This window comes from Pinus tabuliformis, chromosome 6, assembly GCF_031772625.1.
Source record: "Pinus tabuliformis cultivar Carrire ecotype Pingquan chromosome 6, CPIR1, whole genome shotgun sequence".
Taxonomy (NCBI): Eukaryota; Viridiplantae; Streptophyta; class Pinopsida; order Pinales; family Pinaceae; genus Pinus; species Pinus tabuliformis.
Genome location: NC_142292.1, coordinates 1,148,013,181 through 1,148,028,401, shown reverse-complemented (window position 1 = coordinate 1,148,028,401; position 15,221 = coordinate 1,148,013,181). Strand labels below are relative to the sequence as shown.

Genomic DNA, 15,221 nt, shown 5'->3' with positions numbered 1-15,221 from the left:
TGACTCTCAACACATTTTCTCTTCTTGAGTTCATGTTTACTACGCCCCTAAGTTTCGGGTTTGATTCACTATAAGAGGACTTGTAAGTTGTAGATATGCTATACCTAGCTTGAACACGACGGAAATAAATGGATTTTCCAAACTTGGTGGCTGCAAAAATGTGAGAACAATACAACCTGGTCACTAGTCGGCTTAAACACAAAATTCATATAATGATACTGAACTCTCTGTAAATCATGTTTTCTCTGTTGATCCTAGTCAGTCTAGCAGAATTCCACCACAAAATTTATATTTTAATTGAATTCAATGAATCTCAGCAATTGTTTGGAAGCGACCATCCCTTACAAAATACTTGTGAACATCGAGCCATCGGCATAAATCAGCTTTTAGAAACCCCAATTAAATACATGAAAACTATCATGCAGCCATTGTGATGCCCTAGCCCAGCGAAGACTTTTATCTACCTTTCCAGGTGTGAATTTCCTAATAATAAAATATACATAATAGCCATTTAAATCTTACATAAGATTGATAAAGTGATGAGGTGATGCATATTTCTACAAAGCATATATCTTTTCGTAATCAGACTTACACACATCAGAGTCTGATAGCTCTGAGTAAATTGACCATGAGTTTGACCTACTTCGACTGGATCTCCTGATCTTCCTCTGAGAACGATCTTTGTAGTTTCTAACCTGATGCCTGATCACAAAGTAGCACATAATGGCCAATGTCGTAAGCATAATTGATCCACCTACTAAAGTCACGGCAATTGCTGCCCACTTGGAACGTTGATCCACAACAACGTAAGCTAAGGCAATAAAAGACACAGAAATGCAAATAGAGGCCAGCCACATTAGTTTGTTAATTACAATAACCACCCGCTTTTGAGCCTTGGTTTCCCATGCAACTAGCGATATCGGAACCACCACAACAGCCAGTGATACGAATAATGCCAGTGAATCAAAGATGACAAATATTTGAAATGCTATCTTGTGGGCTACAAGGGCTTCACCAGCATTTGGGCCCGCGCCCATATATTGACCAGGCACAGTAAATAATGCCGCAAAAGCAATTGCGGCAATAAGAACAGCAACAACCGTCACGGAGTTTGTGGCGTTCAGTATCCCCTCTCTATGCATTTTTCTTAATTTCTTTGCAATTCCAGTAACTCGTTTATCTGTTGTCACTGTCTGCATAAGTTGTGTATGTACACCATGCTTTATATCACTGACAGTTTTTGTGAGTTCTCTTGTATCCTTAGGTTGGTTTATGTTTTTGGCACTCTCAGCTCCTGCGTCTTTCAAGGCGTCTTTGATTTCTGATGCGTGTTCTGCACATGGCAACTTCTCTGCAATATCCAGAGCAGTTTCTTTTAACTTGTTAACCACATTAACATTGATGTCTGGGCACGACAGTAGCTCTTTCACTATCTGCAGAAGATAAAAATAGTTTCTTAGTGTGTGTGTGTTTATATATATCTGAACAATACTATCTAGGCCTACGTACCTACACTCCTCAACATTCTCCTATCGTCTCTAAATTTTTGCAGGTAGAGCACTAAAAGAAAACGAGCATGGTAATTTCAACAATGGGAAGAGAAACTATTCCAACGAAACCTTATACTCGGCATACAGAAGCTTCCATGCTCACAAATATATCTTAGCTTATATAAAAAGTTTAGAAATCAATTACCATCCTTTAAGTAAGCTGCATCACCTATCCAAGTTTTTGACTACAATTTTGGATAATTTCATGCAAAAAAAAATTGATAGCTCCAAAATTTAGTACCTCACATGCTGGTTGCAATTGCTACCCATTCCCGCTACGTATTTAGTTCATAAGCCTGAAGTAAATGTCTGATTGAACCCGAAACAAATAGAATGTATTGTAGATAATGATCGGCCCATAAATTAAAGGATATAAATTTCAATCAGGATGTCAGTTGTTTCATGGCATGGAAGGCAGACATTTCAACAGATTACTAGTACAAGCAAGCAGCATAGAAATGTGCATGGATGAGAACTGCACATCAGCTGTATCCAGAGGAAATTTTGAACCTGGCATGAAGTGTGAAATAAGCTACTGCAAATCATCACAAGAGCTTCAAAATAAAAGAAATATGGAAGCTTGCCAGACAAAGCAATCAGGAAAACTACAGTATATGTCTGAATCTATGGTGGTTAATACAGATGAAAATCATCTGTACATACATCTCAAGCTATTGGAACACTTGAATAATCTGGTATACATCTATATTTGAATCTACATGATGGGAATGGTGCTCACAGTGAATTGTTAGATGACTCTGGCACTGGAAGATGAAATCAGAGATGAGTATGCTCAGCAGTGAGCACTTGGTCACCTATCAACAATATGGTTGGTCTGTCCTTGGGAATGGTGGTTTCATGATCATTGATTTCTGAATATGAAAGGTCCTTGTTGACACCTAATCCTTGTGATTGGGTGAATTAATGTAAATAGATAAATAGGGAATATGAACAGTGATCGGGAGACGAACTGAATAGTCTCTCCCTCATGTATATAATGAAGACCTACCTGAAGGAATAATGAAACAGCAAACTCTGAGATACGCAGAATATATATGAATAAATACTTTATTAATAAATGAATAGACAGATGATGTCTTTTACAATGGGGTTTCCTGGCTTAAATACTGCCACGGGCACCCTTTGGGGAAAGGGCATGATCTTATGATCGTGCCCTTTCGTCTAATTAATCCTAAAACTAAATAATAAATCTAAAATTAACGACTAACTAATTTTTTACATAACATTGCCTTCCTCTCGAAAGAATGCTTTGTCCTCAAAGCATAAGTAACGACGGATGTTGTTGAAGGATGGTTCATTCTCCCAGAAAGCATCTTCTTCGGGTAAGTCCTTCCACTTGATTAGATATTCTAAGATGATCAAGGTCGCACACTTTAAAAGGTCTTGGATTAATCTCTCCAGTTCCGTTTTTTGGTGATGTGGATATCGGTATGGCTTGATGTTGACAGGGTCTGACCCTGCCTTGACTTCTATTGTATGCTCAATTTCCGTATTAGGCGGCATCTTCATAGGTAGGTCTTGAATCTCTGGTGATTCTTCTCTGGTCATATTTGCAGATAACATTTCTAATTGGTGACATTGTACTACATAAGTAGGTGCTCTTCTTCGACTCAGCTTCATCATTTGAGATGATGATACAACTTGATTTTCTGGTGCTTGGAATCCGTGTAGCTTGTACTTCTGATCTCCCCATTTGAATTTTATAAATTGTACTTGATGGTTGGCGGCATAAGTACCTAAAGTTCGTAACCATTGGATACCTAAGACTACATCTACTCCTCCTAACGGTACTGTGAAGAATGGAGACTCTAGATTAAAGTCTTGAATCTGCAAATTGACCTTATGGCATTTCCCTACCTTTTCAATCTTCTTACCATTAGCTACCATCACTTTCATGTTTGGTAAGGGAAATGAAAAGATATTGAGTCTCTTTGCCACGGTTGTATCTAAAAAATTGTGTGTGCTTCCAGAGTCTATGAGAACCACTACGTTGTTCTTCTTTATGTGTCCTTTTAACTTTAAGGTCTGAGGTTGTGATATACCTGTCATGGCTGATAATGACACTTGCGGAATACTACCGTCATCTAATTCTGGTGAGAATTCTGCGGCGTCTTCTGTGTCTTCTACGTCATAATCTTCACTGTTTGAATCATTGGTTGCTTCACAATTATATAGGTTCTTTGGTTCTTTTCCTTTAGCACATCTATGTTTGGGGTCCCACTTCTCACCACAACGTTTACATTTACCCTCTTTTATACTTTGCATTTCCACATTAGATTTTTCATCTTCACGACGATGTGGTGGAACATATCTTGTATTATTTGAGTCCACATACTGGGGTATCCTTCGTCTTGCATAAGCTTTTTCCACTGTTGACCAAAATATTGGTTCGGATTTCTTTTCGGCTGTTTTTGCTTTTCGTCTTGCTTCTTCTATAGATGTAATATCATGCATCTCAAGTTCTGCTTGTAAATGGGTTTTGAGTCCCGATATGTATGACTGAATTAGACGAGATTCTGATAACCCAGGTACTCGTGTTACTAAGGTCTCCCATTCTTGAGTGTATTCATCGACACTTCCTTTTTGTCGTAGTTTGATGAGTTTTGAAAAGAACTCTTCTTCCTTTACACCTTGGAATCTTTTGAAGAATGCATCTTTAAATTTCCTCCAGCTAATGACATGTGTTGTCTTTTTCCACCACATATACCAGTTATATGCTTCTCCCTCCATTTTCATGGATGCATGTCTGAGCTTTTCGTCATCGTTAGTGATGTCATATATCTCAAAGTATTCTTCTGCTTTATTTATCCATGCAACATTGTTTTTTTCGTTTCCATCGAATTTAGGCATCTCAACTTTTGCCCTTCGCTGGTATGTTGCCACTGGTTGAGCGAAAAAAGGGTGTTGATTGGTAAAGTTATCCCAGAGTTGCTTGTTTGTAAAGACTGTGTTACTTGCTTCTTGGTGGGGTGTCGCTGATTTTTTTGGGGATTCAACCTTGTCATGAGAGTCTGTGGACTTAGTTGAATCCGACGAGACGTGTTCTTGATTCTCTTCACCTTCTTTCAGTGGTTGTTCGGGCGTACAATTCGACCTTTTACACAGAACTTTTAGCATTGTTAAGACCTCTTTGAAGTTTACTTCTGTTTGGACGTGTTGACTTTCCATTTTTATCTCTATTCGATTTGTCGTATCTTCAAGATTTTTGATTTTGTCCGCTTGCTCTCCCAGCTTGCTCTCGACTTCGTTTAATCTTTTACTGACCTCGTCGTGGTTGTTATTTATCTTTTGCTCTACATCCAACAACCTTTTTTGGAAATCCGCCATTGTCATTGTCGACATTGAGAGGGTTTGCGGAGGCGTGTATTTATTTGCCAGCTAAAATATTTTTCCTTCCCCTTTTTCTTTTTTAAAAATAATTAAATTAAATTAATTTAATAATTTAATTTAATTAATTATTATATATATATATATATATTTTAAATTAAATTAAAGTAATTTAATTTAATTAATTTTTTTTTTAATTATAAATTATAATAATTATAATTTATAATTATTAATTATTATATATATATATATATATATATAAAATTTAAAGTTATAAATTATATAACTTTTAATTAAATTATATATATAATATATAATTAAAATATGATATATATATAACCAAATCACCAAATCACGTTATAATTTTTTTTTTATATATATATCATTTAACTTTTAAACCGTCACGTCTATTGGCGTAACCCCTTGACTATTCAAAAATATATCGAATATTACCGTAACACAGCAGGCTGGCAGCACGTTGATTTAGCGGAAGTCGTAACACAGCAGGCGGGAACAGGTATGGAACCGGACGGTGTGCAGAGGACTGCGGACAGGTGCGAATGCAGACAGATGAATGGGACGGAAGCACAACGCAGGGAGAACGGACAATATAGGGACAACGAACGACGGGGGAATAATACTGTGGACGACAGGACATAGGGCGGAAAGACAAAGTGACAGAACAAGGGAGTGTGCACAAGTAATTGGGCAACGATGGAATGACAACAAACAATGAGTGAACGGACAGGGCGCAGAGATGCTGATGTCGAGGATTGAAACCGCTCTGATACCAGATGAAACAACAAACTCTGAGATACGCAGAATATATATGAATAAATACTTTATTAATAAATGAATAGACAGATGATGTCTTTTACAATGGGGTTTCCTGGCTTAAATACTGCCACGGGCACCCTTTGGGGAAAGGGCATGATCTTATGATCGTAACCTTTCGTTTAATTAATCCTAAAACTAAATAATAAATCTAAAATTAACGACTAACTAATTTTTTACATAACAAATAAATCAATCGAATCATTTTTGCCTAATGAGAGTTACTGTCTGGCCTGACATGGTATCAGAGCCAGCTCCTCTTTTTAGCTATTGTGCCTTGTAACTCCCTTGTCTGCTCCTCTGCTCTCCATATAATTCAGTCACTGAGTGATGTCTGATACTATCTGTGTTCTGCGATATTCTATTTATATTACCTACGCTCTGCTCCATACAAGCCTGACATTTGAACGCTGTCTGACCATCCTGACCATCCGTTTGAATGCGTTGAGTGCCTGCCATTACTTGCGCCCTGCTACAATCCCATGTGGAGTATGAGGACCGTCCTGAGAATTATGAGGTTGCCTGTTACCTTTCAGAAATGAGTCGCTGGATAATCCTTTCGTCTTTTCATTGTGATGTGAAGGGGAAAATCCGTCTGCGCGAGTAGAGAGAGGTTTTACCACATGAAAATGGTGATGAATATTTGCTTGCGCAGTGTGGTGTTCCAAAGCGGTACGCCCTGTCTGCCTGTGGTTCGAATCCTTGGACGGGTTCTTTCTTCGTACATTTCTGAGCTAAGTTCTTTTGGAATGTAGAGACAGCTTCTCGGTTTTGATGAGTGTTACTGCATGAGCTTTCATACTTCAATTGATGGAGCTTGAAACCCAAAAGCTTGCGCGTAAGGAAACTGTTGTTTTCTGAGAGTGCTTTTGAAGTTACTGAGTGGAGCGTTCTAGACATTGCGGAGTGACAGACCTTGATTTGAGTTGTACATGCATGCTTGCTCTACGCCGGTTGCGACCAGTGTTTCGGCAGGCAGCCCTGAGGTACTGCTTCCTCCATTTAATAATAGTATGAACAAATCTCCGTTGATTGAGTTGGCGCCGTTTGTGGAATAACGCAGATTACAATCACTAATCTACCCCTGCCGTAATGAACCCAGCAATCAGTGGATGATAGGCATTGAAGTGGAAACTTCTCAGTAAACAGAAATATATGTATAAATATTTTATTAAAAGATGAATTACCGATGATGATTGATTACAATGGGGTTCCTGGCTTATATACCGCCATGGACACCCTTTGGGAAAGGGCATGATCTTATGATCATGCCCTTTCGTCTAATTAAAATTAAAATTAAATAATAAACCTAAAGTTAACTAATTTTTTACATAACATTGCCTTCCTCTCGAAAGAATGCTTTGTCCTCAAAGCATAAGTAACGACGGATGTTGTTGAAGAATGATTCATTCTCCCAGAAAGCGTCTTCTTCGGGTAAGTCCTTCCACTTGATCAGATATTCCAAGATGATCAAGGTCGCACACTTTAAAAGGTCTTGGATTAATCTCTCAAGTTCCGTTTTTTGGTGATGTGGATATCGGTATGGCTTGATGTTGACAGGGTCTGACCCTGCCTTGACTTCTATTGTATGCTCAATTTCCCTATTAGACGGCCTCTTCATAGGTAGGTCTTGAATTACTTTTTCATGCTTCCGAATCAAATCTTGTATCCCTGGTGACTCTTCTCTAGTCATATTTGTAGATAACATTTCTAATTGGTGACATTGTATTGCATAAGCAGGTGCTCTTCTTCGACTTAGCTTCATCATCTGAGATGATGATACAACTTGATTTTCTGGTGCTTGGAATCCGTGTAGTTTGTACTTCTGACCTCCCCATTTGAATTTTATAAATTGTACTTAATGGTTGGCGGCATAAGTGCCTAAAGTTCGTAGCCATTGGATACCTAGGACTACATCTACTCCTCCTAACGGTACCGTGAAGAATGGAGACTCTAGATTAAAGTCTTGAATTTGCAAATTGACCTTATGGCATTTCCCTACCTTTTCAATCTTCTTACCATTAGCTACCATCACTTTCATGTTTGGTAAGGGAAATGAAAAAATATTGAGTCTCCTTGCCATGGTTGCATCTAAAAAATTGTGTGTGCTACCTGAGTCGATGAGAACCACTACGTTGTTCTTCTTTATGTGTCCTTTTAACTTTAAAGTCTGAGGTTGTGATATACCTGTCATAGCTGATAATGACACTTGTGGAATACTTCCGTCATCTAATTCTGGTGAGAATTCTGGGGTGTCTTCTGTGTCTTCTATGTCATAATCTTCACTGTTTGAATCATTGGTTGCTTCACAATTATATAGGTTCTTTGGTTCTTTTCCTTTAGCACATCTATGTTTGGGGTCCCACTTCTCACCACAGCGTTTACATTTACCCTCTTTTATCCTTTGCATTTCCACATTAGATTTTTCATCTTCACGACGATGTGGTGGAACATATCTTGTATTATTTGAGTCCACATACTGGGGTATCCTTCGTCTTGCATAAGTTTTTTCTGCTTTTGACCAAAATATTGGTTCGGATTTCTTTTCGGCTGTTTTTGCTTTTCGTCTTGCTACTTCTATAGATGTAATGTCATGCATCTCAAGTTCTGCTTGTAAATGGGTTTTGAGTCCCGAGATGTATGACTGAATTAGACGAGATTCTGATAACCCAGGTACTCGTGTTACTAAGGTCTCCCATTCTTGAGTGTATTCGTCCACACTTCCTTTTTGTCGTAACTTGATGAGTTTTGAAAAGAACTCTTCTTCTCTTACACCTTGGAATCTTTTAAAGAATGCATCTTTAAATTTTCTCCAGCTAATGACGTGTGTTGTTTTTTTCCACCACATATACCAGTTATATGCTTCTCCTTCCATTTTCATGGATGCATGCCTGAGTTTTTCGTCATCGTCATTGATGTCATATATCTCAAAGTATTCTTCTGCTTTATTTATCCATGCAACATTGTTTTTTTCGTTTCCATCGAATTTAGGCATCTCGACTTTTGCCCTTCGTTGGTATGTTGCTAATGGTTGAGCGAAAAAAGGGTGTTGATTGGTAAAGCTATCCTAGAGTTGCTTGTTTGTAAAGGCTGTGTTACTCGCTTATTGGTGGGGTGTTGCTGATTTTTTTGGGGATTCAACTTTTTCATAAGAGTCTGTTGACTTTGTTGAATCTGACAAGATGTGTTCCTAATTCTCTTCACCTTCTTTTAGTAGTTGTTCGGGTGTACAATTCAACCTTTTACACAAAGTTTTCAGCATTGTTAAGACCTCTCTGATGCCTGCTTCTGTCTGAACATGGTAATTTTCCATCTTTATTTCTATTCGATTTGTCGTATCGTGAAGATTTTTTATTTCATCAGCTTGCTCCCCAAGCTTGATCTGGAATTCATTTAATCTCTTATTGACCTCATCGTGGTTGCTATTTATCTTATGCTCTGCATCCAACAACTTTTTTTGGAAATCCGCCATTGTTATTGTCGACATTGAACGGGTTTGCGGGGGCGTGTCTTTATTTGCCAGCTAAAATATTTTTCCTCCCTCTTTTTTTTTTTTTCATTAGCTAAAATAAATTTTATACATATAAATTTTAATTAATTAAAATAAATTTATTTAATTAAATTAACATATATATATATATATATATATATAACTTTTAATTAATTAAAATAAATTAAATTAATTAAATTAACTTATATATATATATATATCAGTGAAACAGGAATCGCCGATTTTGGCGATTAATCGCGAGTCATAGTCTGGTCGGCGGTGAAAAGATCCGATTTGAAACTCTGCGAGTCAACTCGCGTTGACCGAGTTTGACTCACGAGTCTGGCGATTTACCCGATTATTGCCGGTTTCCCGAGTCCCGCCAGATTTCAGTTCCGCGTCCCGCCATATTTCTGTTTAGGTTTACAGGGTTCAGAACTTCAGGTTGTCGTTATTATTAATATATCTTACCTGACGCGCAGACTCGCACAGCCATTCCAGTTCCACACAGCCGCAGATGCTGCTGAGACAGACGCTGCAGAGAAGCGACATTCCAGATAGACGGGCAGAGAAGAGTCAAGACCCGAATAGTTTTCACTTTATTGAAAAGTCCAACGATTTTTCTCATGGAGATAAACTCTTCCCAAACGTGACAATAGGAAAACCCTTTGGGTCGTATGGATCCAATGTCATACTCGAGTTATTATCAGCGCAACGGACATTTTATTATCAGCACAAAGGACATTTCCGAGTGAGCGTTTTTGTTTCAACAGAAAAAACATAACATCCTTCATTTAAGTGAGCTTTACCTTGAATTATTTTCTCTTAATTGAATAGCTTTCTGAAAGGTCCAACGATTTTTCTCCTAGAGATAAACTCTTCCAAGCACATGGCATTAGAAAACCATGAGTGGTATACATGCCAGTGGACATCTTATTACGTAAATATTTATTAGTAAAGAATATTCGAAATTTAAAAAAAATCAGAAAAATAATTATACCTGCGTTTACATTCCAGTGATTACGCTTCATAAAAGAAAATCCAAATAATGAGACTGTTTCCATCGGTGCACATCGTCTCTAAATCTCAAAAAAAATATCAAATAACGAACTAAAAAACAAATACACAGAAATATTAAAAAACAAAACAAAACTACAAACAAAATGAAATAATAATAATATATTTATAAATCATTTTAAATATAAATATAAATAATTTTAAATACAAATATAAAATATTTTATTTTAAATAACCTAAATCATTTTAAAATAAGTCTCAAACTTATCAATAAAAAATAAATGAAAGAGATAAATTTAAAAGCTAAAAGGATATACCATATCGATATATATTTTTTTTAAATGTAAAATAAATGAAAGAGATAAATTTAAAAGCTAAAAGGATATACCATATCGATATATATATTTTTTAAATGTAAATTTAATTTGTTTTAGATGTAGTAAATCCCTTACAAGTGAAAAAATAAAATTACTAAATAAATTTAAAAACTAAAATAATATTATATACATTTAATTTAAAAACTAAAAAAATAACAAATAATCTAATTTAAAAGCTAAAAATATATACCATAACCATACATATATGTTCTTTAAAATGTAAATTTAATTGAACAGTAGCAACCTCATCGTTTCAATGTCTCATGATAATGACAAGTTTGGATCATTCACCAATCGACCTTGAAAAGATAGATTTGCAAACTACAAATGCGGCAGACTGGGTCCAATTAGAGGAGGCTCCTCTTTTAAGCCTTCATGACTTGGAGAACTTAGAGTCAAGCAAGCGAAGGAGTGGGAGGAATATCGCTTCTAGTTCTCACTCTTAAGAGTCTTAGACTCTTAGTTACTGATTTTTTTCTGATTAGTATGCAGTTTTTTGTAAACTTTTAGAAGCATATGCTTCTGGTTCTATGTAGTCACTGGGTAGGACTCAGGGGTCAAGGCTCAGTACTTTGGATCATGTTTGGACTCATAACATATATGAGATACTTATTCATTCATGATATTTTGGACATCTATTGATATTATGCATTGTTTGGGCATGCCTTTACTGAATATTAATGAAAAATGTTTTTTTCTAATTCAATATATGTGTATTTTTATTTAATGAATTCAGCGGTTTTTTGCCGATTTTTTCCCGATTTTTTCCCGATCCGATTAAAACTCTTCACTCTTTTGCCTCGCCGATTTATTGCCGATTCCGAGTCTGGTAACATTGATATATATATATATATATATATATATAATTTTTAATTAATTAAAATAAATTTAACTAATTAAATTATATGTATTGTATATAATATATAATATAACTATATATATATATATATATATAACGACGGTTTGACTGATATCGTTTTCAACTATATACTATATGTATATATAAATTATATATAATAATTATATAATATATAGTTAATTAATATAATTTACATATATCTATATATATATATATATATATATATATCAAAAATGGAACGACACAACCGTTCGACCGATCCTTGAGCAGATAACACCGTCGAGGAGGTTTAAGGAATGAGTCCGACCATGGAATGCAATCGCACAGTGTTTAGGGAAAATCGAAACAGGTGTGGGCAGTGTTGATATACGAAAATTAACTAGTCAGTCGATTGTAGCTCGCTTAGTTAAAATATGATCCTGAGATATCCGAAATATTAATTCTGATACCAATTGTTATTTCGATGTACTGATATCTAAGGATGAATGGAAGCGGACAGAACAACGGAAGCAGTGCGGAGGAAGTCGGTGGGGACAGGGATGGACGGCACGACGGGAAGCGGTAGATGTGGCTTGATAACAAGTTAAAATTCTTTATTTATTTTTGAATAACAGCCTTCAGTTTGGTACGGGGTATGAATTATTGGACGGAGTAAGTCTGGAGGTGTAGAGAACAGCGCAGCGGGAAAATAGAGGTGGTAAAGTAGCGACGTGTGGTCAGGGTCAGTAGACGGTGGGCGTAGTGACAGCAGACGGTGGGCGGAAAAGAATGCAGATGCGTGTGCAACAGATAGCGTACGGAATGGACAGCGACAGCATGCGGACAGTGTTGGAGTGGACGGGTATGGGTGGAGAATGGTATGTCGGATGAGAAATTGGCGTGAGCAGTAGCGCTGAACAACGAGCACAGCGGAAGTGGGGGATAACGAACCCGCTCTGATACCAGATGAAGTGGAAACTTCTCAGTAAACAGAAATATATGTATAAATATTTTATTAAAAGATGAATTACCGATGATGATTGATTACAATGGGGTTCCTGGCTTATATACCGCCATGGACACCCTTTGGGAAAGGGCATGATCTTATGATCGTGCCCTTTCGTCTAATTAAAATTAAAATTAAATAATAAACCTAAAGTTAACTAATTTTTTACATAACAGGTATATAATGCAGTTTGGACGGGAATAACGCTGAGGTATAACGCCGGTATTATAACACTGCTGGACTTAACGCCGCTGCTCTTAACGCCGGTATTATAACACTGTTTGGCATTGTATATAATGTTGTTTTGGCATATAACCTGGTTTCAATGATTTCTAAAGATTGTTTTGGCATTGTATTAACGCTGGTTGACATATAACGTCGTTTTGACATATAACACTGGCTCAACGATTTCTGAAGTTTGTTTTGGGAAATAAAGCTGGTATTTACATTGAAGTTTTTTTTGCTAAATGCCATATGTACGCTGCTCCATGTGTTGACTGTTTTGGACGTTGGCTTATGTTGTTTGTTGATGACATGACATATATTGCATGATTGCAGTCGATTCCATTTTTTTTGGAAAGTCATAGCAAATTATTATTTTTGTTTTGCTACGAATACTGTAATTATTTTTGGGCTCAGTTCATATTTTTATGATGGAGAAGTTTGTTGAAAAAGTGAAGGGTTTGGAAAAGAAGACAACTCTTCTTGCACGCAGAGAGGATAATCTTGCTCAAGATTCTTCCACAGCAAGAGGTAGAAGAGATTTCAGAGGCAGGGGGGGCAGAGACTCTCAAGGAGAAAAGGCATATTTGCAATGCATACGCTGCAAAAGAAATGGATCACATGATGCCTCTACATGCAAGCTACCATGGGACAAAATTGAGCAGAAAAGAAACCAACAGAAAGGTAAAACTGATGATACAGACAAAGGTAAAGCACCTGAATCCGCTCACTATGTTATGGCACAATGTAACATTGGAGTAAATGAAGATTTGTTTAATGCTTCACTTGCTTCATGGAAAAATGATTGGTTGCTTGATTCAGGAGCGACCTGCCACATGACTCATAGAAAAGATTTTTTTGAAGATTTCACTGACAATGTTGATGGCGCAGTATACTTTGCAGATCAACCAAAAATCAAGCCATCAGGGCTTGGCACAATCAGGCTTAAACTGCCTGGTCTTCCAGACTTTCTTTTCGATCATGTTCTATATCTCCCACAACTAAAGAGAAACTTGTTGTCCCTGGTCCACATTTGCCAGCAAGGTCACTCCATTCATATGTTTGATGGCAAGCTTGAGGTAAGAAAAGCATCTGACCACTCACTTGTCATGAGGGGAATAGAAGAAGAAAGGCTTATCAAGCTGCAAGGAACCTCTGCTCATGCACAACATTTCTCATACAATTCTCATCATGAAGAAGGTACACTTCCATCAAGTTTATTATGGCATGCTAGATTTGGACATTTGAACTATGACAGTCTCCGCTTATTGAAGAAAAATGGTGTTGCTGGTTTGCCTACAATTCCTAGGAAAGCAATGTGATGCTTGCATTCTAGGAAAGCATAGCAAACAGTCTTTTCATGATTCACATTCAAGAGCACATAGGAAACTTGAACTCATTCATTCAGATTTATGTGGTCCAATGCCTGTTCCTTTTGCAAATGGAAATAAATATATCATGACATTTATTGATGACTACACCAGAATGTGTTGGGTTTATTTATTGAAGAACAAATCTAATGCTTTTCAAACATTCAAGAATTTTCATAAATGGATTGAAAATGATGCACAATCTCATATTGGGTCTATTCGTACTGATAATGGAAAAGAATATACATCAAATGAATTTGAAAACTATCTTTGCCAACATGGGATCAAACATCAAACAACTGTGCCTTATAATCCCCAACAGAATGGTGTAGCTGAAAGAATGAATAGGACAATCTTAAATATGGTATGATCCATGCTCTTCTTCAAAAATGTAAAGATAATGTTTTGGGCTGATGCTGTTCTATGTGTTGCATATATAAAAAATAGATGTCCATCTAATGCTATAAGAAACAAGACTCCATATGAAATGTGGTATGGACATGTTCCTTCAGTAAAGCATCTCAGGGTCTTTGGTTCCCCCTGTTATGCTTTGATACCAAAGGTACATAGAAATAAACTTGGTGCTAGAAGTCGTAAGTGTATCTTCCTGGGGTATTCAAACACCTCCAAAGCATACCGCCTCTATGATGAAGTAAATAAGAAGTTTGTTGTATCTAGAGATGTAATTTTCCTTGAATTATCCAAAATTGACAATGTTGTTGAGCGGCAACTTGATCGCTTGGATAGATTCACAAAAGCAAAATCATTTCAAGAATTTGATAATCAGATTCCACATCTTGAAGGGGGGATTCCTATACTAGATCAACATGTGGAATCTTCTTTTGAAGAACACTCTCCCCCGCATGAAACTCCAACAACAGATGATGCTTTAAGTGATGTAATTGATAGAATTGGGAGACTCAATCTTGACTCAGTCCCAACTCAATCAACGAAGCAGCCTGGACCATCTGAGAAAGGTCCCCCAAAGTGGCTGACAAAGACACTTGAAAGTGTTCATCCTGATGAAGTTGGAAAGACAGGAACCAGAAATTCAAACCGGCAAAATGGAGGTGATGTAGATGACTCCAATTCACCTGTTGATATGGATGTTTCTTATGATTGTGAATTGAACTTGTCTACAGATTTTGAACCAACTTCCTTCAAAGAAG

At 36.8% G+C, this 15,221-nt stretch overlaps 1 protein-coding gene across 1 annotated transcript in view; it reads right to left on the bottom strand.

Moving 5' to 3' along the window:
• Nucleotides 1–224: 224 nt before the first annotated feature.
• LOC149262903 (Ankyrin repeat family protein) overlaps nucleotides 225–15,221 on the bottom strand; it is a 381,244-nt gene continuing 366,247 nt past the window's right edge. Inside the window, exon 4 of the mRNA XM_089425389.1 lies at nucleotides 225–1,433. Within this exon, the coding sequence (XP_089281515.1) occupies nucleotides 558–1,433 (876 nt within the window). The 3' untranslated portion in view covers nucleotides 225–557. The remainder of the gene's footprint in view (nucleotides 1,434–15,221) is intronic.